The following is a 19754-nucleotide window of genomic DNA, read 5'->3' as shown; positions in this document are numbered from 1 at the left end:
GTTGGACTATATGAGCAAATAAAATTGTCACAAAAAGTCACAAACTTGTGTCACAAAGTTGTTTTATTGTCACAAAATGTCACAAATCTTTGTAACAAAGGTGTTTTATTAAGTATAAAAATGCTGGAATATATGAATACATGAAATTGTCACAAAATGTCACAAATCTTTGTAACAAAGGTAATTTATTAAGTATAAAAATGCTGGACTATATGAATACATGAAATTGTCACAAAATGTCACAAATCTTTGTAACAAAGGTGTTTTATTAAGTATAAAAATGCTGGACTATATGAATACATGAAATTGTCACAAAATGTCACAAATCTTTGTAACAAAGGTAATTTATTAAGTATAAAAATGCTGGACTATATGAATACATGAAATTGTCATAAAATGTCACAAATCTTTGTAACAAAGGTGTTTTATTAAGTATAAAAATGCTGGACTATATGAATACATGAAATTGTCATAAACAGTCACAAAAGCTTCTCACAAAGGTGTTTTAATGAGTCTAAAACTGTTTTATTGAGTATAAAAGTGCTGGACTATATGACATATATACATGAAATTGTCGCAAAAAGTCACAAAACCTTGTCACAAAGGTGTTTTATTGGGTAAAGCAATGTTTAATAAAGAATAGATAAAATTGTACCAAAAAGTATGAAAAAGAAACAATATCATTTTAATTAACTTATAAATTAATATATGAATTTTACCTGAAATATTCATAAGTGCTACTTTTTTTCCAATAGATCCAAAAATGGGTGGTGTTGCAGTTTTCACTTTCCACTCTATATAGAACACAAGTTGCATTTCGTGCTTTCAAAAGAAATCCTTTTTCAGATGATATTGAATTCTGCAATTTTCATGTAATTTTGAAGGGATAAATGCTTTCGAGGGATCACTTTGTTTCCAGATTTTTATACTTCACAACAGCAGGTGTCAAGTGCTGTGTAGCAGGTGTAAAAAGTTGCCCCGTACTTCACTTCAGTGTTGTTATGTTTTTCTGGTCCTTCAGGATCATTGATGCCAGCACTATTAAGTGTTGAAAATGGAGTACTTTGTTTCCAGATTTTTATATAACACATATGATATATGATGCACTAGGTAAACTGGTTTGTTTAGCACTGTATTGTGGTGGAGAATTATGTTCACAAATAATTACAATGATGAACAAATAAATTTAACACTTAGTTACTGAAGATTTTTCCAGTGATATATAGACAGCTTTATGATCTGAGAAATAAGACTCTACCACACCTGATTTGTACTTTAATGACTGAAGGTCTTGACTGATATAAATATGGTCTAAAAGTGATATGTAATCTGTTGTCACTTCTTTTATAATTTGAGTGCATTGAAGAATGTCCATAATAAAATGATCTTGAATGTTGAGCAGATTAATATTCATGTCACCAATTACAACATATGGCTGTCTTTTTTCTTTAAGGACATCAATTATTTCATGTAAATGAAGTTTTAAATCTTCTTTAGTTGTCTTGGGGGAAACATACAAGCCAGCAACAGATATAACTGGAATGTCTGGCAGTCCTGTCTGTGTATCCATCAAAACTGTTTCTATGTAACTGAAGTTGTGTAGTGTATATTTATGTATGGTATTGTTGTTGAATTTATTTTTAGAATATACCATTAACCCATATGCTCTATTCTTTGGACTGTCACACCTGTACATGTAGAAATCCGTCATATTGTACTGGTTTGTAACATCTTTATCTGTAAGTTTTGTTTCTGAGAAAATGTTGATATTTGTATTGTTGTAGTGCTCACAGGAAAGAATGTCTGGAAAGTGTTTTCTAAGTGATCTTACATTCTGGTACAAGATATTGAAAGTGTTGTTGCTGCTGTTGAGTGGATCTGATATCAGTAAGGGTGAACTTCTTAGTCTTTTCATTTCTGTCCCTACAGACTTGTCAACTGCTATGTTTTTTATATTCAAATGCCTTATACTAAGGTTTTCAAGTTGTGTCACCCTTGACAATCCAACATAATGGGCATGTGGAAACTTTTTACCAGAAAAATCTACCACTAAACATTCCATTGTGTCACCTTGACACCTATGACATGTCTTTGCAGCAGCACAGCGTATGGGAAATTGGTCTCTCATAACTTTTGCAGATTTGTACTTTCCTGCAGAAAAAAGTCTCTTCACTCTAAATAGAGGTGTCCACTTCGGATTTATAAATTTAGTGTACAATGTCTTATTTTCAAGTCTACATTTACTGCCCATATTTTCATTTTCAAATTGGACCCACATGTGTTTGTATCTTCCAGTCTTGTCTATTGGACCAACTGCGGTAAGTATACATGGAGCACCATTGGCCATGCCATCTTCAATGTCAACATTACATGAAAGTTCATTTCTTAAACCCAATGCAGTCTCAACTTTGGAACTTAAATTCATTGTTTTTGACGTGTCATTGGGAATCTTTAACAAAATCCTTTGTTTAACTTCAGGAGTTACATCTCCAAGTACAACATCAAAAGATTGATTTGAAATCTTTTTTGCACCTTGATTATCACATACAAGCATGTTGTGCGTTTCAACCATTTTACGTGTCAGGTAGATGTGTGGTACTTGTATAGGATATGATGGATCAATAATATCAGTTTCAATTGTTCTTTTTTCCAATAGCTCTATATCTGCTTTTGTTTGTTTATTTTCCCTCAATCGATTGAGTAGTTCAGCAAATTCTTTTGAGTCTCTTTGGCGCATAATTTTAGTCAGTTCATACATTGTAAAGTTTTCTCTCCACAGATTTGTTGCTAATGGTCCATAATCATCATGAAGGTTTGCAAAAATCCAACCATCAAAAACTGGTTTCAACTGATACAGATCCCCAACTGTTAATATGGAAACACCACCAAAGACCTGTGAACTTCCCATGATTTGTTGCAGACGTTGATTTATAAAGGAAAACATATGATTGCCAACCATTGACACTTCATCAATAATTAAAAATTTCAACTGGCAGAATTTAGACCTTAATGTATTCAGTTTGTCACTTGCCAAAGGTGTGTATGAAAAGCCCTGATTTGCTGGTATTGCAAAAATGGAATGTAGAGTATTACCTTTAATAAGGTATGCCGCCTTACCAGTAGGTGCCGAAAGCAAGACCTTTGTGTCATCTGGATTTGATCCAGGTTTTGAATTGTACCATCTTATGAGAGCTTGGTAGATTGTTCTTACTACAACAGTTTTTCCAACTCCTGCCCCTCCACTTAGGAAAATGTAAAAAGGATTTTCACATGTCTTGACCTGATTCAAAATATACAGGAAAAATTTCCTTTGGTCTGTATTCAAACACTGGCACTGTTTGTGGTATTCTTCATCTGGAACCATGTTTCTGATGATTTCAAGTTTAGAAACAGAAGTATTACTGGTGAATTCAGAATATTGTTGTATGTCCTCCTCAGTTGGTGCTATAGATGCATACTCATGACTGTCTTTTTCACCTTCAAGTTCATCTTCTTCCTCAAGTGACTGTGTCTGTGGTGCAATTTTGTTCCAACCTGCTGCCAGTTGTTCTCTCACCAAACTGATTGCATCTTCCATAGCTTTATCTATTTCTACAGAGTTATGGTTATACTCTTTCATCTTTGTTTCAATCTCACAGTTTTTCTGTATGGAAAAGTAGCGATTTGTGTAAGAATCGCTGTCTCCCATCATCAAACTTTCCTGTCTCCAAGGATGAAATAGAAGTAAAATTTCCCGAAAGTAGTTTTCTTGATCAAGTGACTGTTGATATCTGACATAACGTATGATCACAGATCTCTTTCTTTTTTTCAGAATATTTCCGTCTGCTAGCTTATAAGTAGAACCATTGGAATGATCCCCAAAGATGTCATCATCAGCATCATCATCATCTTCTTCATGGTTGTCATCATCAACATTAACATCAAACTGTACTTTAGGATTTCCCTTTCTCTTGTATACAATTTTGTACTGTGAACAGAAGTCTGCTAAGCACACATTTTCCAGGTCTTTTGGTCTTTCCGAATACCTCGTAAGGATACTTTTGGTTTCAATGTCAGTGGAATCACTAGGCATGTTCTTTATTATATGAAGACTTTTTAACATAATCACTCTTTCTTCAGGTGGAGATGTGTTTACAAATACTACATCTCTGGATGATTGTTTCAGTGGCATCTGTAAAATGAAATATACTGCTTCTTGTGCAGATACTTCAACATGATTGAGAAACTTGTGGCCAACTGAGCGTACCTGTTTACTGAGACTGTTATTTCCATCTCTAGCCTCTTGAACTGCATGGTATAACAGGTTTGACATACCACGTTGTGACTTGGAGATGTATGTAACAATATATACTGCACAAGCATATGCATCTAAAACGAATTGAATATCTATATTTGCTCTCCAGCATTGTAGTAAAGTTCTATTATAGGCATTGAGTCTGGTTTCATGAACATCTCTCTTCAAGAATATCCTTTTTGCATTCAAAGTTGAACGGACTGCATTAATATAGCTGTCATCAGTCAATTCTAAGGCTTGTAAGAATTCATCAAATGACATGGTCTGAACTGTTTCTTTTCTGAAATCATCTAATTTCTTCTCAATTTTCTGCCAATTTAGTTTGCAAACTTGTCTTTCTTCTGTGCCTACAGCATCATCCAATGGCTCTAGAATACATGTTTCTCGCATTGGGGGTATAGGAAAGTTAAACCGGCAAATACATTGTCCCTTTTTCTTGCATGTTCTACTGTGATTGTGCTCTTGAACTGGAAGTAATAAGTCCAATGTTGAATCTCTTTTACAGGACACATATTCATCAACAAATTCTTCCACAGCTTTTGTATTTTCTCCACCTTCCTCTAATTTTGGAGCATTATCAATCCATACCAGCATATGAATGTGGGGAGATCCTCTCATTTGAAATTCAACCTTATAGAAATAATCTGTTACCTGTCCTATTGGGTTTAATGAGCTGAGAAGAACAGTGTTGAGAAGTCTTTTGACCTGATGCTGGAAATGTCTTGCACATGTTACAGGATCTTTTCTTATCATTTCAGATTTTTGAAAGAATGTAAGATTTGAAATTTCTTCTGAAGATAATACTTTTCCATTGACTGTCTGGGAAAGTATTTTGAGTAAATGTATCCATCTTGTTTCTGCTGATGAAAATGACATAAACCAGGTAGGTATTCCTAAGACTCTGAGCATGGCAAACAAGTCTTTTTTTGTTTTTTCCCAGTATGGAGGTGATCCTCTTAAATCTTTGAAAATCTTGTAACCCTCATCTAATCTGCATAACTTCATAACATTTTCTGGAGATTTAAGTTCTGCTGCAGTTTTTTTATGGCCACCCTTTACTTTCCTTAATATTAAATTTGATTTATCATTTATGTGTTTTGCTTGAAGCTTTTTATGTTTGAAGAATAAGTTTGGTACATGTCCTGCCACTCTTCGATCTAATCGTCTCAGTTCTGATTTACAAATTTCTGCATAGCTGATGTTATTTTCTAATCTTTTCTCACCACAAAATATAGTTGGGAAAGACAACTCTTCTGAGTGTTTGTCAATAAAAATACTTAAAGGATGATTTCCTTCTGCAGGGGCAAATGAGAAAACTTCAGAAGATTGTTCCAAAAAAGGATCTATTGGTTGCATCAATGTGTCTAAAGATCCAGGTGGTTGTTCAAATGTAGCTGTTTCATCCCAATCATCTTTAACTTCCTCTTTTTCAATTGCAAGATCATGTTTGTCCAAAGTAGGTACATCCCAGTTATCGTCTACTGTAATACCTTCTTCCTTATACAAAAGACTGTGGTCAACAAGATAAGAAAGAGCTTGTCTCACTTTTTCAGGGCGAATGTTTTGGAAGAGAACATAATGTTCATTTGACAACCTTCTCTTCAATTTCAAAGCAATAGTATCATTTTCAGCACAATTCCTAGGAAGATGGGTAACTGTAGTGTTTACATTTGCCGGAACATTGACAACGTTTCCATATAAACTAATCTGGCCGCCTCTTGGTAATTCATGTAACTGCATGAAAGGAATTCTAGGAGAGATGAGGCGCTCCTCTAGGTTTGTAAGATCTAAAACTGATGGCTTCGATGGGAATTGATTATTACATTTTGACAGTGGAGGTAATTTTTGCCTTTTTGCATACGAAAAACAGGTAAAACAAATCCATTCTTTTCCTTCAGCACTTTTAAACCCTGTAAAAATCTTTTTGTTTAGCTCTTCATCTTGAATATTTATATTGTATTTGAGTCGTACACTTTCACGGTACCAAAGCTGATCACAGCAAGTACATACATATAATGGGCCTGTCTCTACAGATGAATGAAATGATTCAATAAGATTTTCTAGAGATAGTGATGTTGTTTTTTTTTGCACCCTTTCTCTATCTTCATTTCTGCAATTCATGTCACTTCTTCTAATCTGTTTATGCTCTTTTTCCCTGTACCTGTTATCAATGTTTTGTCTTTTTCTTTCATTTTCTTTATCTTTAACATCTTGATCTAGTCTTTTAAGTTTCTTGATATTTTTTTCAACTTCTCTGCTCTGCACATTCAAACGTTTAGTCTCATTTTCTTTATCTTTAACATCATGATCCAGTCTTTTTCGTTTCTTGATATTTTTTTCAACTTCTCTGCTCTGCACATTCGAACGTTTATTCTCATTTTCTTTATCTTTAACATCATGATCCAGTCTTTTTCGTTTCTTGATATTTTTTTCAACTTCTCTGCTCTGCAAATTCAAACGTTTGCTCTCATTTTCTTTATCTTTAACACCTTGATCCAGTCTTTTTTGTTTCTTGATATTTTTTTCAACTTCTCTGCTCTGCACATTCAAACGTTTATTCTCATTTTCTTTATCTTTAACATCTTGATCCAATCTTTTTTGTTTCTTGATATTTTTTTCCTTCTCTCTATTTTTTGTATTCAAACGTTTTTTTTCATTTTCAAGAGTCCTATTTTCTTCATTTTTTCTCCACTCTCTTTTCTTTATCCTTTCATATGCTTTTTTTCTGTTATAGGAACCTTCTTCCTCTTCTTCATTTTGTTCTAATTGTATAGTAGAAACAGGTTTCTCTGTTTTTCTATTAACAGTAGTTTTTTCATATTTTGTTTTTTCAAAAGTCAAATTTATCTGATTTTGAATTTCATGCAATACTTGTTTGTTACAATTAAAAGATTCTGGAATGTCAGACTGAATATTCTGTACATCCAATATTACTTCATAGTGGTTTCTATTTCTGTGGTTTATATAAATGTGTTGAGTAGTTTGAAGACAATTTCTATCAATAAAATTTGGTGAATGTTGCAACCACTGAAATCTGCCTGACACATCAGTTTGTGTATAAATATAAATAGATGTTTTGAGGAAATGAGCAGCAGCAAATATTTCTACCTGAGTTGCCCACACTTTATCTTGGTCCATTTTTGACTTCTGTATGTAGTAGAACACCGATATGTTATTACTCATTAACATTTTGAACATGTGCGGGTGTTTTTTAATATGTGAAACGATAGCCATCCTAAAATAATGATAGTTCTCTTCACTGCCTGTGACAACATATGAAATGCAGCGAAAGAAACAGTTTCCATCCCCCTTTATGTTTTTGAATGAACATGGTTTTTGTAGTTCTTTCACAATTACATCTGCTCCAAACACTATTTTACCATGAATGTTTAAATCATCACATTGTTTTTTTTGCCACAAAGACCGCACAGGTTGATAATATTGTTTCTGTCTTTCTACAGATGTTTCAGTTAAAGTTTGACAGCATGACTTTTTAGCATGAAGATTCAAAGATGTTACTGGTTTCAAATCATTGTATTTTATGCGTGTAGTTGATGTACTTTCTGTCTGCTGGAATGAAGCATGTGGTTGGAAACATTTTGAACTGTTCTGTTCATTGATTTTAGATGAAGCTGGCACATCTATTGTATCAGACACATTTTTGCAACAATGTGCAGTCTTCTTCTGATATGAAGAGAAAGAATGCTTACATAAATCACAGTAACAGCACTTGTGGTGTTTAAACGTATGCTGAGTTTTGTACGACTTTTTACATAGATTACACTGAAAGGTTTTTCTTTCACACACATGTTTGTTGAGATTTTCTCGTCTTGTGAAAACCATCCCACATATTGAACACATATTACAGACATGTTTTTCAAGGTTTTTAACTGTCTTGAATGTTTTCCCACATCGTTCACAGAATTGTGTCATGTTGCCATAATATGCATGCGCTCCTTTATTTGAAAGAAGGTAATGACCAGCACCTGAAAATAATTTTAAGGCACTCACTAACAGAAGATATAGTATTGTTAAAATGATTTGAACTTTATCTATTTTACAAAAATTTACAAACTTTGAAATACTTTACTGAAATAGAATAAGACCATTATTTTACTGCACTTAAACCAAACTTTACAATGTTTACTGGATAAAGGATCAAGATTTTATGTCTGGTAGCATACGAGTATGTAACATGGAAAGAAAAATGAGTTGTTAGTGTAGAGGTGCGGCTGCTCAATGGACTGAGCTAATTGGCTATCTGAAACAAAATCTATTATATGTGAATAATTCTGAACAGTGGCAGTAGTATTTGAACAGGATTAAAAAATACAATAAACTGCAATTAAATACTGCTTGCATGAAGATACTGGTTATGTAAGTTCATCTCCCGAACAGGTATCATATCAAATCATTATTTTGTGAGAATTACCTTCATAAATTTGTGAAAAAAAACAGAAACAATGAACCAAAATACAGTCATATGGAAAGCAATTTTGACAATTTTGTATATACATGTATACATTACTTTTTATAAGTATCTAAATGTGGATGGCGTAAGTTTGAAAGCTTTAAATAAGCTGCACTGTTTTGGGGGGAATGTATTTTGGTTTTTATAGTCCAGCACCTTTAATAATTCAACTTACTTACGTACTTGCCCACAAAAAAACATCTGAAATTTATTTATTTTCATGAATATCATTGTCAATTTATATGAAACAAGATGATTGAATAGACAATGGAGAAATGGAATCTTAACATCTATCAATAGTATATATATATATATTCATATGTGTGTAATAACAAACATCAGTCTACACAGAGATGTAAAAAAGGTAAATTTTTGAATTGATATCCTTGTGAAATAATTAGTGTCTAATGTATTTCAATGTTCTATTTTTTTTGTTTCTTGAAGGATGGTTCTTCTGTAATCTCATTTTCATTACAGTCCTTAATTATAGTGTTTGGCTGGTCTTTGCCTGAAGTGGCCAGTCCCTCCTCATCTTCATCTGTGTCTCCCCATATAATATCTTGTGACACCTTCATTTCCATTTCCTGCTGAAGATTCTTTTCACTCTCTTTAAACAGAGATACAAGTTAATTAGTGGGTGAGTAAATAAAAAGTTTAAAATATTCGTAGAATGGCTGTTTCTTGCTTTGTACAAAAAGATGAAATACTTCCTTTTTAGGTGACAAAAATTCTTAGTTGAGGTTATAACGTACATGGAATTGGATAAAACATATAGAATTTAAAATATGCTATGTGTCTTGTTTTTATCATGAATTATATATGTTTTTGTTTCTTATTATTAATTATTGATTGTTCAAGTTGCAAAACATTTGCGCTGATTCGTATATTCAAATATAATTACTATCATAGCCAGAAATTATGCGATAAATCATCCTCATTCTGTTTTTTTGGATTAAATAGTTGTACAGATAAAATATTAATATTTTTCTTGAACAAATAATTGATTTTACCTTTCAGTTTTAAAATTTCACTTTCTAAACGCACAACTTTAAACTGGAGTGACCCAGATTCACCTAATGCTTTGGCTTTATCTTTAACAGCATGATCAAGTTTGCCTTTCAAAATTTTATTGTCATTTCTAAGCCTGTCCAATTCTTGTAGAGCAGCATCATTTCGAATAGTCATGGTCATAGCAGCTCCCTTGCATTTCCTAGCCAATACTTCGATTGCTGACGTAGCTTCACTTATATTTTCATTTTGTTTCAATTTATAGGCTATGCCTAACATTTGGAGTTCCATGTCAGCAATGCTATTTATAATTTTTTTGTCTTCCATTTTTAATTAAATCTAAAATAGAAAAAGATCACTTTAAGAAAATGGAAATAAATTAGAAGTATAATAATAATACTTCTTTATTATGTCACTATGGAGGCAAGAGGTGTGACAAGTCTCTTTCAACAAGAAACATACTGCCACTGATAATTTAGTTATGCCTACAGTGGAAATTTGTTGCATATTGCCATAGCCTGAACTGATATAAAAAAGGTAAAGAAGGAAAAAAAGGGAAAACAAATCTATTTAATTAAACTGATTTCATTGCAGTATGTAAATAATTGTAAACACTCACCTGAACAATGTATCATTTTCATATTAAAAACAACCGTAAGTCACAGAGAAGGCACACGGCAGGTAAAGATCAAGTCAAGTGCAGCAACTACTGCACATTGTTGTACAGCATAAAAGAAAATCCCGATGTGGCTTCTACTGCTGACCAACTAAGATACCGATAGTCAGGGACATATGGTTAATTCCGGCTCTGAGTATTAGTAAACGTTAAGTTCTACTACAACTATCTAAAACGAAGCATATGTTCCAAAATTCAAGCAGTATCTTTAAACACAAAAAAGTAGGTAACTAGGTCAAAGTGTAATTCACTTGTTATCAAAAGGGACATAATTATGCAAAAAAGCAAATCAGAGTAATGCGACTTGTGCCAATCATCTTAGATAATCACAGAGAACAAGTGTGTGAAGTTTCAATTCATTCCCTTCAGTAGTTATGGAGATACCAGCTTACACGCAAAAACTTTACCAAGAATTTCTAAGTCAAAAAAGGGGCATAATTATGTAAAAAAGCAAATCAGAGACATGGGACTTGTGCCAATCATCTTAGATAATCACAGAGAACAAGTGTGTGAACTTTCAATCAATTCCCTTCAGTAGTTATGGAGATACCAGCTTACATACAAAAACTTAACCAAGAATTTCTAAGTCGAAAAAAGGGCATAATTATGAAAAAAAGCAAATTATAGTTATGGGACTTGTGCCAATCATCTTAGATAATCATAGAGAACAAGTGTGTGAAGTTTCAATCCATTCCCTTCAGTAGTTATGGAGATACCAGCTTACATACAAAAACTTAACCAAGAATTTCTAAGTCGAAAAAGGGGTATAATTATGAAATAAAGCAATCCAGAGTTATGGGACTTGCGCCAATCATCTTAGATAATCACAGAGAACAAGTGTGTGAAGTTTCAATCCATTCCCTTCAGTAGTTATGGAGATACCAGCTTACATACAAAAACTTAACCAAGAATTTCTAAGTCGAAAAAGGGGCATAATTATGAAAAAAAAGCAAATCAGAGTTATGGGACTTGTGCCAATCATCTTAGATAAACACAGAGAACAAGTGTGTGAAGTTTCAATCCATTCCCTTCAGTAGTTATGGAGATACCAGCTTACATACAAAAACTTAACCAAGAATTTCTAAGTCGAAAAAGGGGCATAATTATGAAAAGAAGCAAATCAGAGTTATGGGACTTGTGCCAATCATCTTAGATAATCACAGAGAACAAGTATGTGAAGTTTCAATCCAATCCTTCAGTAGTTATGGAGATACCAGCTTACATACAAAAACTTAACCAAGAATTTCTAAGTCGAAAAAGGGGCATAATTATGAAAAAAAGCAAATCAGAGTTATGGGACTTGTGCCAATCATCTTAGATAATCACAGAGAACAAGTGTGTGAAGTTTCAATCCATTCCCTTCAGTAGTTATGGAGATACCAGCTTACATACAAAAACTTAACCAAGAATTTCTAAGTCGAAAAAGGGGCATAATTATGAAAAGAAGCAAATCAGAGTTATGGGACTTGTGCCAATCATCTTAGATAATCACAGAGAACAAGTATGTGAAGTTTCAATCCAATCCCTTCAGTAGTTATGGAGATACCAGCTTACATACAAAAACTTAACCAAGAATTTCTAAGTCGAAAAAGGGGCATAATTATGAAAAAAAGCAAATCAGAGTTATGGGACTTGTGCCAATCATCTTAGATAATCACAGAGAACAAGTGTGTGAAGTTTCAATCCATTCCCTTCAGTAGTTATGGAGATACCAGCTTACATACAAAAACTTAACCAAAGGGACGCCGACGCCGACGCCGACGCCGACGCCGACGCCGACAAATGGGTGACTGCATTAGCTCGATTATTCTGCGAATAGTCGAGCTAAAAACAGCAAGCCGCGTTTAAAAGGCATGCTATCTAGTTCAAGTTCGAGCATTCATAAAATGTTCGAGATGTCGAATCACTATGTTCCGGAGTATGTATCAAATGATTGAAGATATTCATTCACACATTGATGACAGAAAATATACTGCTCCTGAAATATATCAATACGTTTTAAACAATTCGTAATATGTGACAAAATATGTTTTAAACTAATAAATCAGAACAATCTCTGAATGATTATACCAGAATTGACCATGACTTGTTATTTTCCTCTTATTATACTTAAATTGTATATAGTCTTACTAGATGAAACATTTGAAAGCATTCCTTTATTACATATTTTATATTGAGTCATAACACACATAATTTCACAGAGCCCCTCACCGCTGTGGATTCGAGTCATGCCAGGGACTTTGGATTCTTTCATATTAGGAAGCTATCCAGCTAGCTAGTCGGTTGTTCTACACAGGTGCCCGTTCGTTCCTGAAATATTGCACAAAAGGGGCACCAGAGGTCTCTTTCTACCAGCTAAGTTGGGAAGTCACCATATTACCACCCAACAAAAACAAACAAACAAACTATCTGAAGATATTTTTGATTTAAGTTTTATTAGATTTCCTACATACAAAAACTGGTTCTAGTTGTTGGAAAAGATATGTCTTTTTTTTTAGCCTGTGAAAAGGGGGAGTTCATTTGACCGCATTTGTTTTAAAGATCCTGTATGTTGTAATTGAGGTTGTATACCACACTTAAATGAAATTAAATATATGTATATAATTATGCTGATAAAACCATTTTCAAACATCGAAGAATATGTAAAATATGCACTTTAAATATTTGTAAATATTATATGCAATAATTAAAATATATACATTCATTTCTTATTGAAAAATTTGACCTAGTCTTTATAGAAAATAACTTTTTTATTATTACCTCCCTTTATTTACATGAAATGTTAAATTCGGTAATATCTTAGAAATAATGCTTTTGGAACTTACAAAATTAATAAATCTTAATTTGAGCATCATATTTATGATATAAAACCATAAAAAATTGTGTTACAGGATCTTAAAGATGAGGAAAATGTAAATGTTACTTGCAGTCACTTTGTATAGTGTATAGGTCAAAAATGAAAACAAAGACATATATATTTTCTACAAAGAAACATGTTTCATATGCAAAAATATTTTCTCTAAATATGCCAGGGTGATTGAAATTTGAGCAAAAAATCAAAGATGGGGTGTGGCAATAAAAAAATTAATGATAAAAAATCGGATGGTGAATTTTTCTAATACTTGTAAAATAAATGTCCTATACTTTTAAGGTTTTGTTTGTTTGTTTGATTGGGTTTTACGTCACACCGACACAGTATAGGTCATTTGGCGACGTTCCAGCTTTACTGGTGGAGGAAGACCTCAGGTGCCCTTCCGTGCATTATATCAGGCACGAACCGGCACCTGAGTAGAACCACCGACGTTCCGTAAGCTAGCTGGATAGCTTCCTCACATGAGAGAATCCAAAGTCCCTGTCGGGATTCGAACCCAGAGCGGTGAGGGGCAAGTGGTTTGAGGTCAACGACCTTAACCACTCGGCCACGGACGCCCCTTACTATCTACGTAAGAAAAAAGTTATGAAAAACTTATTCTTATCAGTGACCATTAGGGTCTGTAATCCTTCACAAACATACCCGGTAAATTATACTATAAAAGCGAAATATTTTATCTGCTAAATTCAAAGATGTTACAGAAATTTCACCTACTTTGTTCGGTATGGCCATGCTTCGTCTATATTTTATTTGTCGTACGGTGTTTGCGACACTCACTTCCTGGTCAATTTGTGTTTTCTCCAACAAAGTTGATACAACACAAAATAGCCCACTTTTCTCAGCCCCTGTCCTGTCATAATAATGATAAAATTTAACTAGAACTGCCACTGTCATGGCGTGAATACCCACGCATAGTGCTTTGTCAAAATCAACAGTGGTCATTTAGAGGTTAAGGACAACCTCCCTGCCAAATCTGAGGGTAGTTAGCCAGTGCATTGCAAATTTATGTATTCTAGCCCCAGTGCAGTAGTCCTCGGACAAATTTATTAGACATGGCACGGTGAAAAATATACAGGAACGCATGTAAGGGAACGTACCTTTTTTAAAATCAACATAGGGGTACCCCTTAATTTTTGAAACAAGAAATAACCGATTCCATAGATGTATCCGTTTTATAGAACACTTTAATACAAGTGCACTCACTATACACAATTTTAGACCTAAGTGAAGTAGTCCTCGTACACCCGATTGTCACAAAGTGAAAGTACGTTTGTAAAATCTTGCATTATATTTTCACGCCGAACCTCATTTTTACTCTATATTCATTGATGTGAGATTGCATCATCTTTTGTTCAATTTAGAGTTTTCGGGTGAAATTATTATTCAGAGTATTTTTATGGTTTGCATAAATTTCCATGTATCAATTTAAACATTTTGCCGTTTATTTCACAATGTATCAATTTAAACATTTTGCCGTTTATTTCACAAAAATCCTTTCAGTAATAAGAAAGTTACATTTTTGTTTTATGAACCAGATATATGTATTATGTCTGTATTTGAAGGACGGGCCTTTATTTCACATAACTATTTTTCCCGCCGTCCCAGCTTTATTTCGTGCAAATCGATTTTTCATGTTTTGCACGATCCGTTTTCCCGCTCAGTACTCAGTAGTTTGCTATATAATGACTAAATTTTAAGTGACATATTGCAATGCACTGGACGTTATACAGGTCACTATGACGGTGACAGACAAATTATATTTGTCATAAAATTACAGCTTGTACAAGGTAAATTTAATTTTCTAGTGATTTTGTTTCATAAATTTTTGCTATTTCGTAAAATACTATTTTCTATTTAGAATTATAGTTTATTTGATTCAGGTTTAGTTATTTGGCAGTAATTAATTGTTTTCTAAATTTTTTGAATTTTTGCAGATTAAATTTTAAAAGCTCTTTTTATTCTAGTGTTTCGCTATTGCAAATTTATACCGAGACATGTTAATTGATGTATGTTAATTGAAGTTTTAATTATATTGTAATTGTATAGGAGCCGTGAATATTTTATAGATATATATATATTATTCATAAATAATTTATTATGGTTCTACCGTATTTGTGCAACTTTATGCAAAATGCTGCAGTATCGTAATGATTTGTTTCAATCAATTTAATTTACGTTATCATCTTACTTCATTTCATTTATCATCAGTTTTTTGTTATAAGTAAATACAACGTATCAAAACTAACGTATCTCTAGAGAAGGATCTTCAGTGGCATGATTTTGGAAGACGTTTATTTATTGGTGGTTATTATGTGGCGTATATTTGAATATATTTGCAACGCAGTATTATGCGGATGTGATTTAATTTTTGTTCCACGGAATGTATGGTGTACTATAGTGGACATTTTGTTTATTCAAAGAAGCACGTTATTTTATTGAAAACCGACAAAGGTCGAGTCTTTTCCAAGGGACTTTATTATACCCTTATGTTTGATTATCATGGAACTTACCATGTTTTATACTTTGTAGCTTCTTATTTGAGGACACACCCGAAGATGACACGGGCCCTCCACACGTATGTCCATGGCTATGTGACACCGATTTTGATCTCATTGGACTGCATAATTTTCTTAAACTAAACCGAAATCACTAAATATCTAAACTGATTAAATATCACTAGCTTAAGGTCTTCAGCGTACCCGTTTATATACTATGACATGAAGTGAACGCTGAAGACAGACCACCAATAATCGTGCCAGGAATCTGACACGCTCGTATTCATTCTTCGAACATGCCATGAAGTAAAGTGAAGCATACCTTGATAAAACTTTATATAACCTGTTGATAAGCCAAGGGTGGACAAATAAAAATCTTATTACGAACGTAAACTACCAGGTAAAAACTTCAGCACTTGACCGCCATATTGCCAAAATGTTTGACCACGTGATTACGAGATTGACCTTTACGAACCCATGTGCTTCTAACTTTTTTTATGAATTATTTTTTTCAAGATATTGAAAAAGGTGACCACTGACTTTTGTATTCAATATAATCATATTTAATACTAAAAAATTAAATAATAAATAACAACATTATCTTGAATATTATAAATATTGAAATCATGTTAACAAAGATGTTCTAAATATAGTACACAACTCTACTTAAATCGGTTCCCGCGAATGACGTCATACGATGTCTCGCGTAGCTCCTAAATGTCATGGCCGACTGTAGTCGGCGTTATTGATGTTTTACAGTTACATGACGGTATTAATATTTTGATACTTTAAATGGTATAGAACGACATCCTTTATCCAAAGGTTGTAGCAATGCAAAGGAATTGATTGGGGCAAAGGTATTTGCAAGTGAAAATAAGATTCAATCAACTTATGTTATTCTTGTTAGGTTTCGTAACGGGTGTAATCCAAAACTTTAATGCCGCATCAGATGAAAAACAAAACATTTAAAAGCGGCTTATAAAGTTTTGGAAGCCAGAACTAAAATATCACAAATTCAAATAGTGTGCGCATCAGTTTCTTCTATTTTGGGGTATTAAGACAACAACAACAGGTAGTGAATAGTTTCACTCAAATTCTTACAGTACAGAACACTATTTTTTCCTGTGGAAGTGCTTAACAACACAAAGGGTTAGTAAATTTTGTAACTGCATGTATACAATTGTTAAACAAAATGAATATTGTGAATACTACATGTACTAGAGTTTACATTTTATATTTCTGTCACTGAATAAAACAATCAAACAAGTCACTGTGTTTGTTTTTATGTTTTTGTTGTGTTTCCTTTAAAGTTTTAATACCTGCAGTTATTCTTCCTTTCACAAAGCCATCCATCCTTTGTAAGCAGACTCAAGTCAACAAAAGTTTGTTGACTACAAGGCAAACATTCATAGTGGAACCACCTTTCACATATGATGTTGTCACATACTACCCAAAAGCCCCTGTCACTTAATTTGCATATTGAACAGTCAATACCAGCATCAGCGTAGTCACAGTCGCAGTTTGTCTCCATATGTATTTCAGCTGTTGTTGAGGTTCAGGTCTGCATCTGTGATCCACCTTGCTCCTTCAATTCTTTTTCTTTTTTGTTTAGGGTTGACAAGTGGAGGTTCAACAAGGATATGTGCCAAATCTGCAGGTACAATACCTAATTTATCAAGACGATTTGTAACAGAATGTCCTCCACATTCTTGACAAGATTCATCTTCTTGCAATGAAATTTTCACCACTGCTAGAAATGTTTAATGCAAGTTCAATAGGGTTTGACACCTAATTTGGATTTAAAGGGAACATGCCAGTCTTGTGAAATGCTGACGTGATATCACGAGGTGAAATGCGGTTAATCCCATGGTAAAGAAGACTTGCAAATTTATTTCTAGGAACTACACGGGGTCCAGCATAGCCAACTGACATAGCTGATTCTGTCATCTATTGTTTTAGAAGATGAAAGAATCCTTTACCCAGAGGTTGTAGCAAGTGAGTAGCATGAGGAGGCAAATACAAAAGTTCATTACCTTCCTCTATAGCACGATCTACCAAATCAGGACAAAAGTGTGATGCATGATTGTCCATTGTTAGAAGAACTGGAGGTTGTGACCCACAGTTGGGTACAAATATGTCCCGGAACCACTCGATGAACAATTTCATGATGATATAACCATTCTGAGTTGCAGATAGTCCGTATTCTTTAGGAGCAAATTCGCATTTTCTCATATATAATGCAAGGTGGAATGACTTTACCTGCAACATATATTGCCAGATGAACCGTTGTATGACCTGTAAATTTGACTACTTACTGGTATGAATGCTTGCCTTTTTGCCTCTAAATTTTTCTCTAGCACTGAAGCCACTTTCATCACAATTGAATATGCATTGATGCTTATCATGAAGATTTTTTGATGTAAGAACTTTATCTAAAGATTATTAAAGCATTCACTTATTTCTTTGTGACATGTGCCCTATCTCTGTCTATAACATCGGGTGCCTTTCTGACAATTCTGGATGTCTTCTTAGAAATTTTCTTATCCATTCATGGGAGGGACCATTAAGCATGTTAATTTTAGTACCTCTACCAGACTTTTTTTTATAATTGCCCTTGTAAAAGCCCTTATCATACTTCTAGTCAAGGGATAGCCCCTGTCAGACATATACAAAAAATAGTTTACTAAAGCTTTCTCTTCAATTTCAGTCAATGCTTTATCTAGACACATTTGTGTGATTTTGTTGTTGTATTTGCCTTTGGAATGGTCATATAAAGTTTGCTTTGGGATACCAGTTGATTTTGAAACACTTGAAATTGAGCATTCATTTCTAATTTGTCTTAAGGCTTTAGTAAATTCATCTTTAGTATATTTTTCAGGCCCCATGTCTTCAGTGAACAGTAATCATCTGTTAAATGATAAACAAAATGTTTGTACTTTAATTGCAATGTTTACAAATGAATAATCTTTATCTTTTGGTAAAAAAAAATAATTTGGTTTTGTAAATACTTTTATTATAAATGATAGTTTTATTTAAGTGATCAATAGTTTTATTTAAGTGATCTTTACTCTTTTATTTAGTCACTTATGCAGACTTTTTTACTAGAGAAAATATGAAATTAGCATCATGATAAAATTTAGTGGATTGATACCCCATTTAAAAAAAGAAACAGGAGAAGTTATTCATTGCATCTTAGTTTACCTCGTTTGCAACACTGCATGGAACCCCAGTCTAAAATAATTGTTTACAAACAAATGCAAATTCAGAATAATAAATAATAATTAAGAATAATTTTCACCTTTTGATATAAATTGTATAAATATTTTACGTAGAATAAGATTTTACCAGTTGTTTATTTTCATGTGATGTACGGAGACTAAGCCAGCGATGTTCTTTATTTACTTTTTTACGCTAACGTGAAAAACCGGATGTTTGTGAAAATAACAAATAACAAACGGAAATGGCAGTTGTCAACATCCATGTATAGTTTATTTCTCAAATTTTAATGTATGACATAACAAACGGTGTTTATTGTGTAATCGGAGGACTACTGCACGTACGAAGACTACTGCACTAAGGCTACATGTTTTTTTAGTGGCAAAGATCAAAGTGACCTTTACCTTTGACCTACTGACCTCAAAACTGAAACTGCCATTGCTTGACTTGAATACCCCACCCCCCATTCATGCAGCTTTGCCTGGGGGTACTTTATGATGAATAAATGAGAACATAATTATATGCTTCAAATGTGAAAATGTCAAATCAATACACTGTGGACAGGCATTCTTAAGCATTTGAGCAGACAATCTTATAGTAGTAAAAGCCCTTGTGACATTGACCTTTGACGCAGTCACCTAGAAATCAAAAGGGGTCATTTTTCTAGTCAAGGACAAGCTTTTTGAAGTCAAGGCCCATGTTACCTTGACCTTTGATTCAGT

At 33.4% G+C, this 19754-nt stretch overlaps 2 protein-coding genes across 2 annotated transcripts in view; both read right to left on the bottom strand.

Annotated features, from left to right (window-relative positions):
• LOC132740811 (uncharacterized) overlaps positions 1-19754 on the bottom strand; it is a 52402-nt gene that overhangs the window by 467 nt on the left and 32181 nt on the right. The window contains exons 19-20 of the mRNA XM_060728813.1: positions 14036-14171; positions 12278-12427 (exon numbers count right to left, since the gene is read on the bottom strand). Coding sequence (XP_060584796.1) covers positions 12356-12427; positions 14036-14171 — 208 coding nt within the window. The 3' untranslated portion in view covers positions 12278-12355. The remainder of the gene's footprint in view (positions 1-12277; positions 12428-14035; positions 14172-19754) is intronic.
• On the bottom strand, positions 1187-12253 carry LOC132740808 (uncharacterized). The gene is made up of 2 exons (XM_060728811.1): positions 9776-12253; positions 1187-9372 (listed from the first exon to the last, which is right to left on the bottom strand). Exon 2 carries the CDS (start codon positions 8225-8227, stop codon positions 1187-1189), a length of 7041 nt encoding a protein of 2346 aa, XP_060584794.1. The 5' UTR covers positions 8228-9372; positions 9776-12253.

This window comes from Ruditapes philippinarum, unplaced genomic scaffold (genome assembly GCF_026571515.1).
Source record: "Ruditapes philippinarum isolate M1 unplaced genomic scaffold, ASM2657151v2 ctg2944_1_1_1_1, whole genome shotgun sequence".
Taxonomy (NCBI): Eukaryota; Metazoa; Mollusca; class Bivalvia; order Venerida; family Veneridae; genus Ruditapes; species Ruditapes philippinarum.
Note: the sequence above shows the minus strand (reverse complement) of the source record. Positions and strands in the feature narration are given on the sequence as shown.

Excerpts from the sequence above, each read along its gene's own strand:
- LOC132740808 (XM_060728811.1), bottom strand. The coding sequence starts at position 8,227 with ATGACACAATTCTGTGAACGATGTGGGAAAACATTCAAGACAGTTAAA.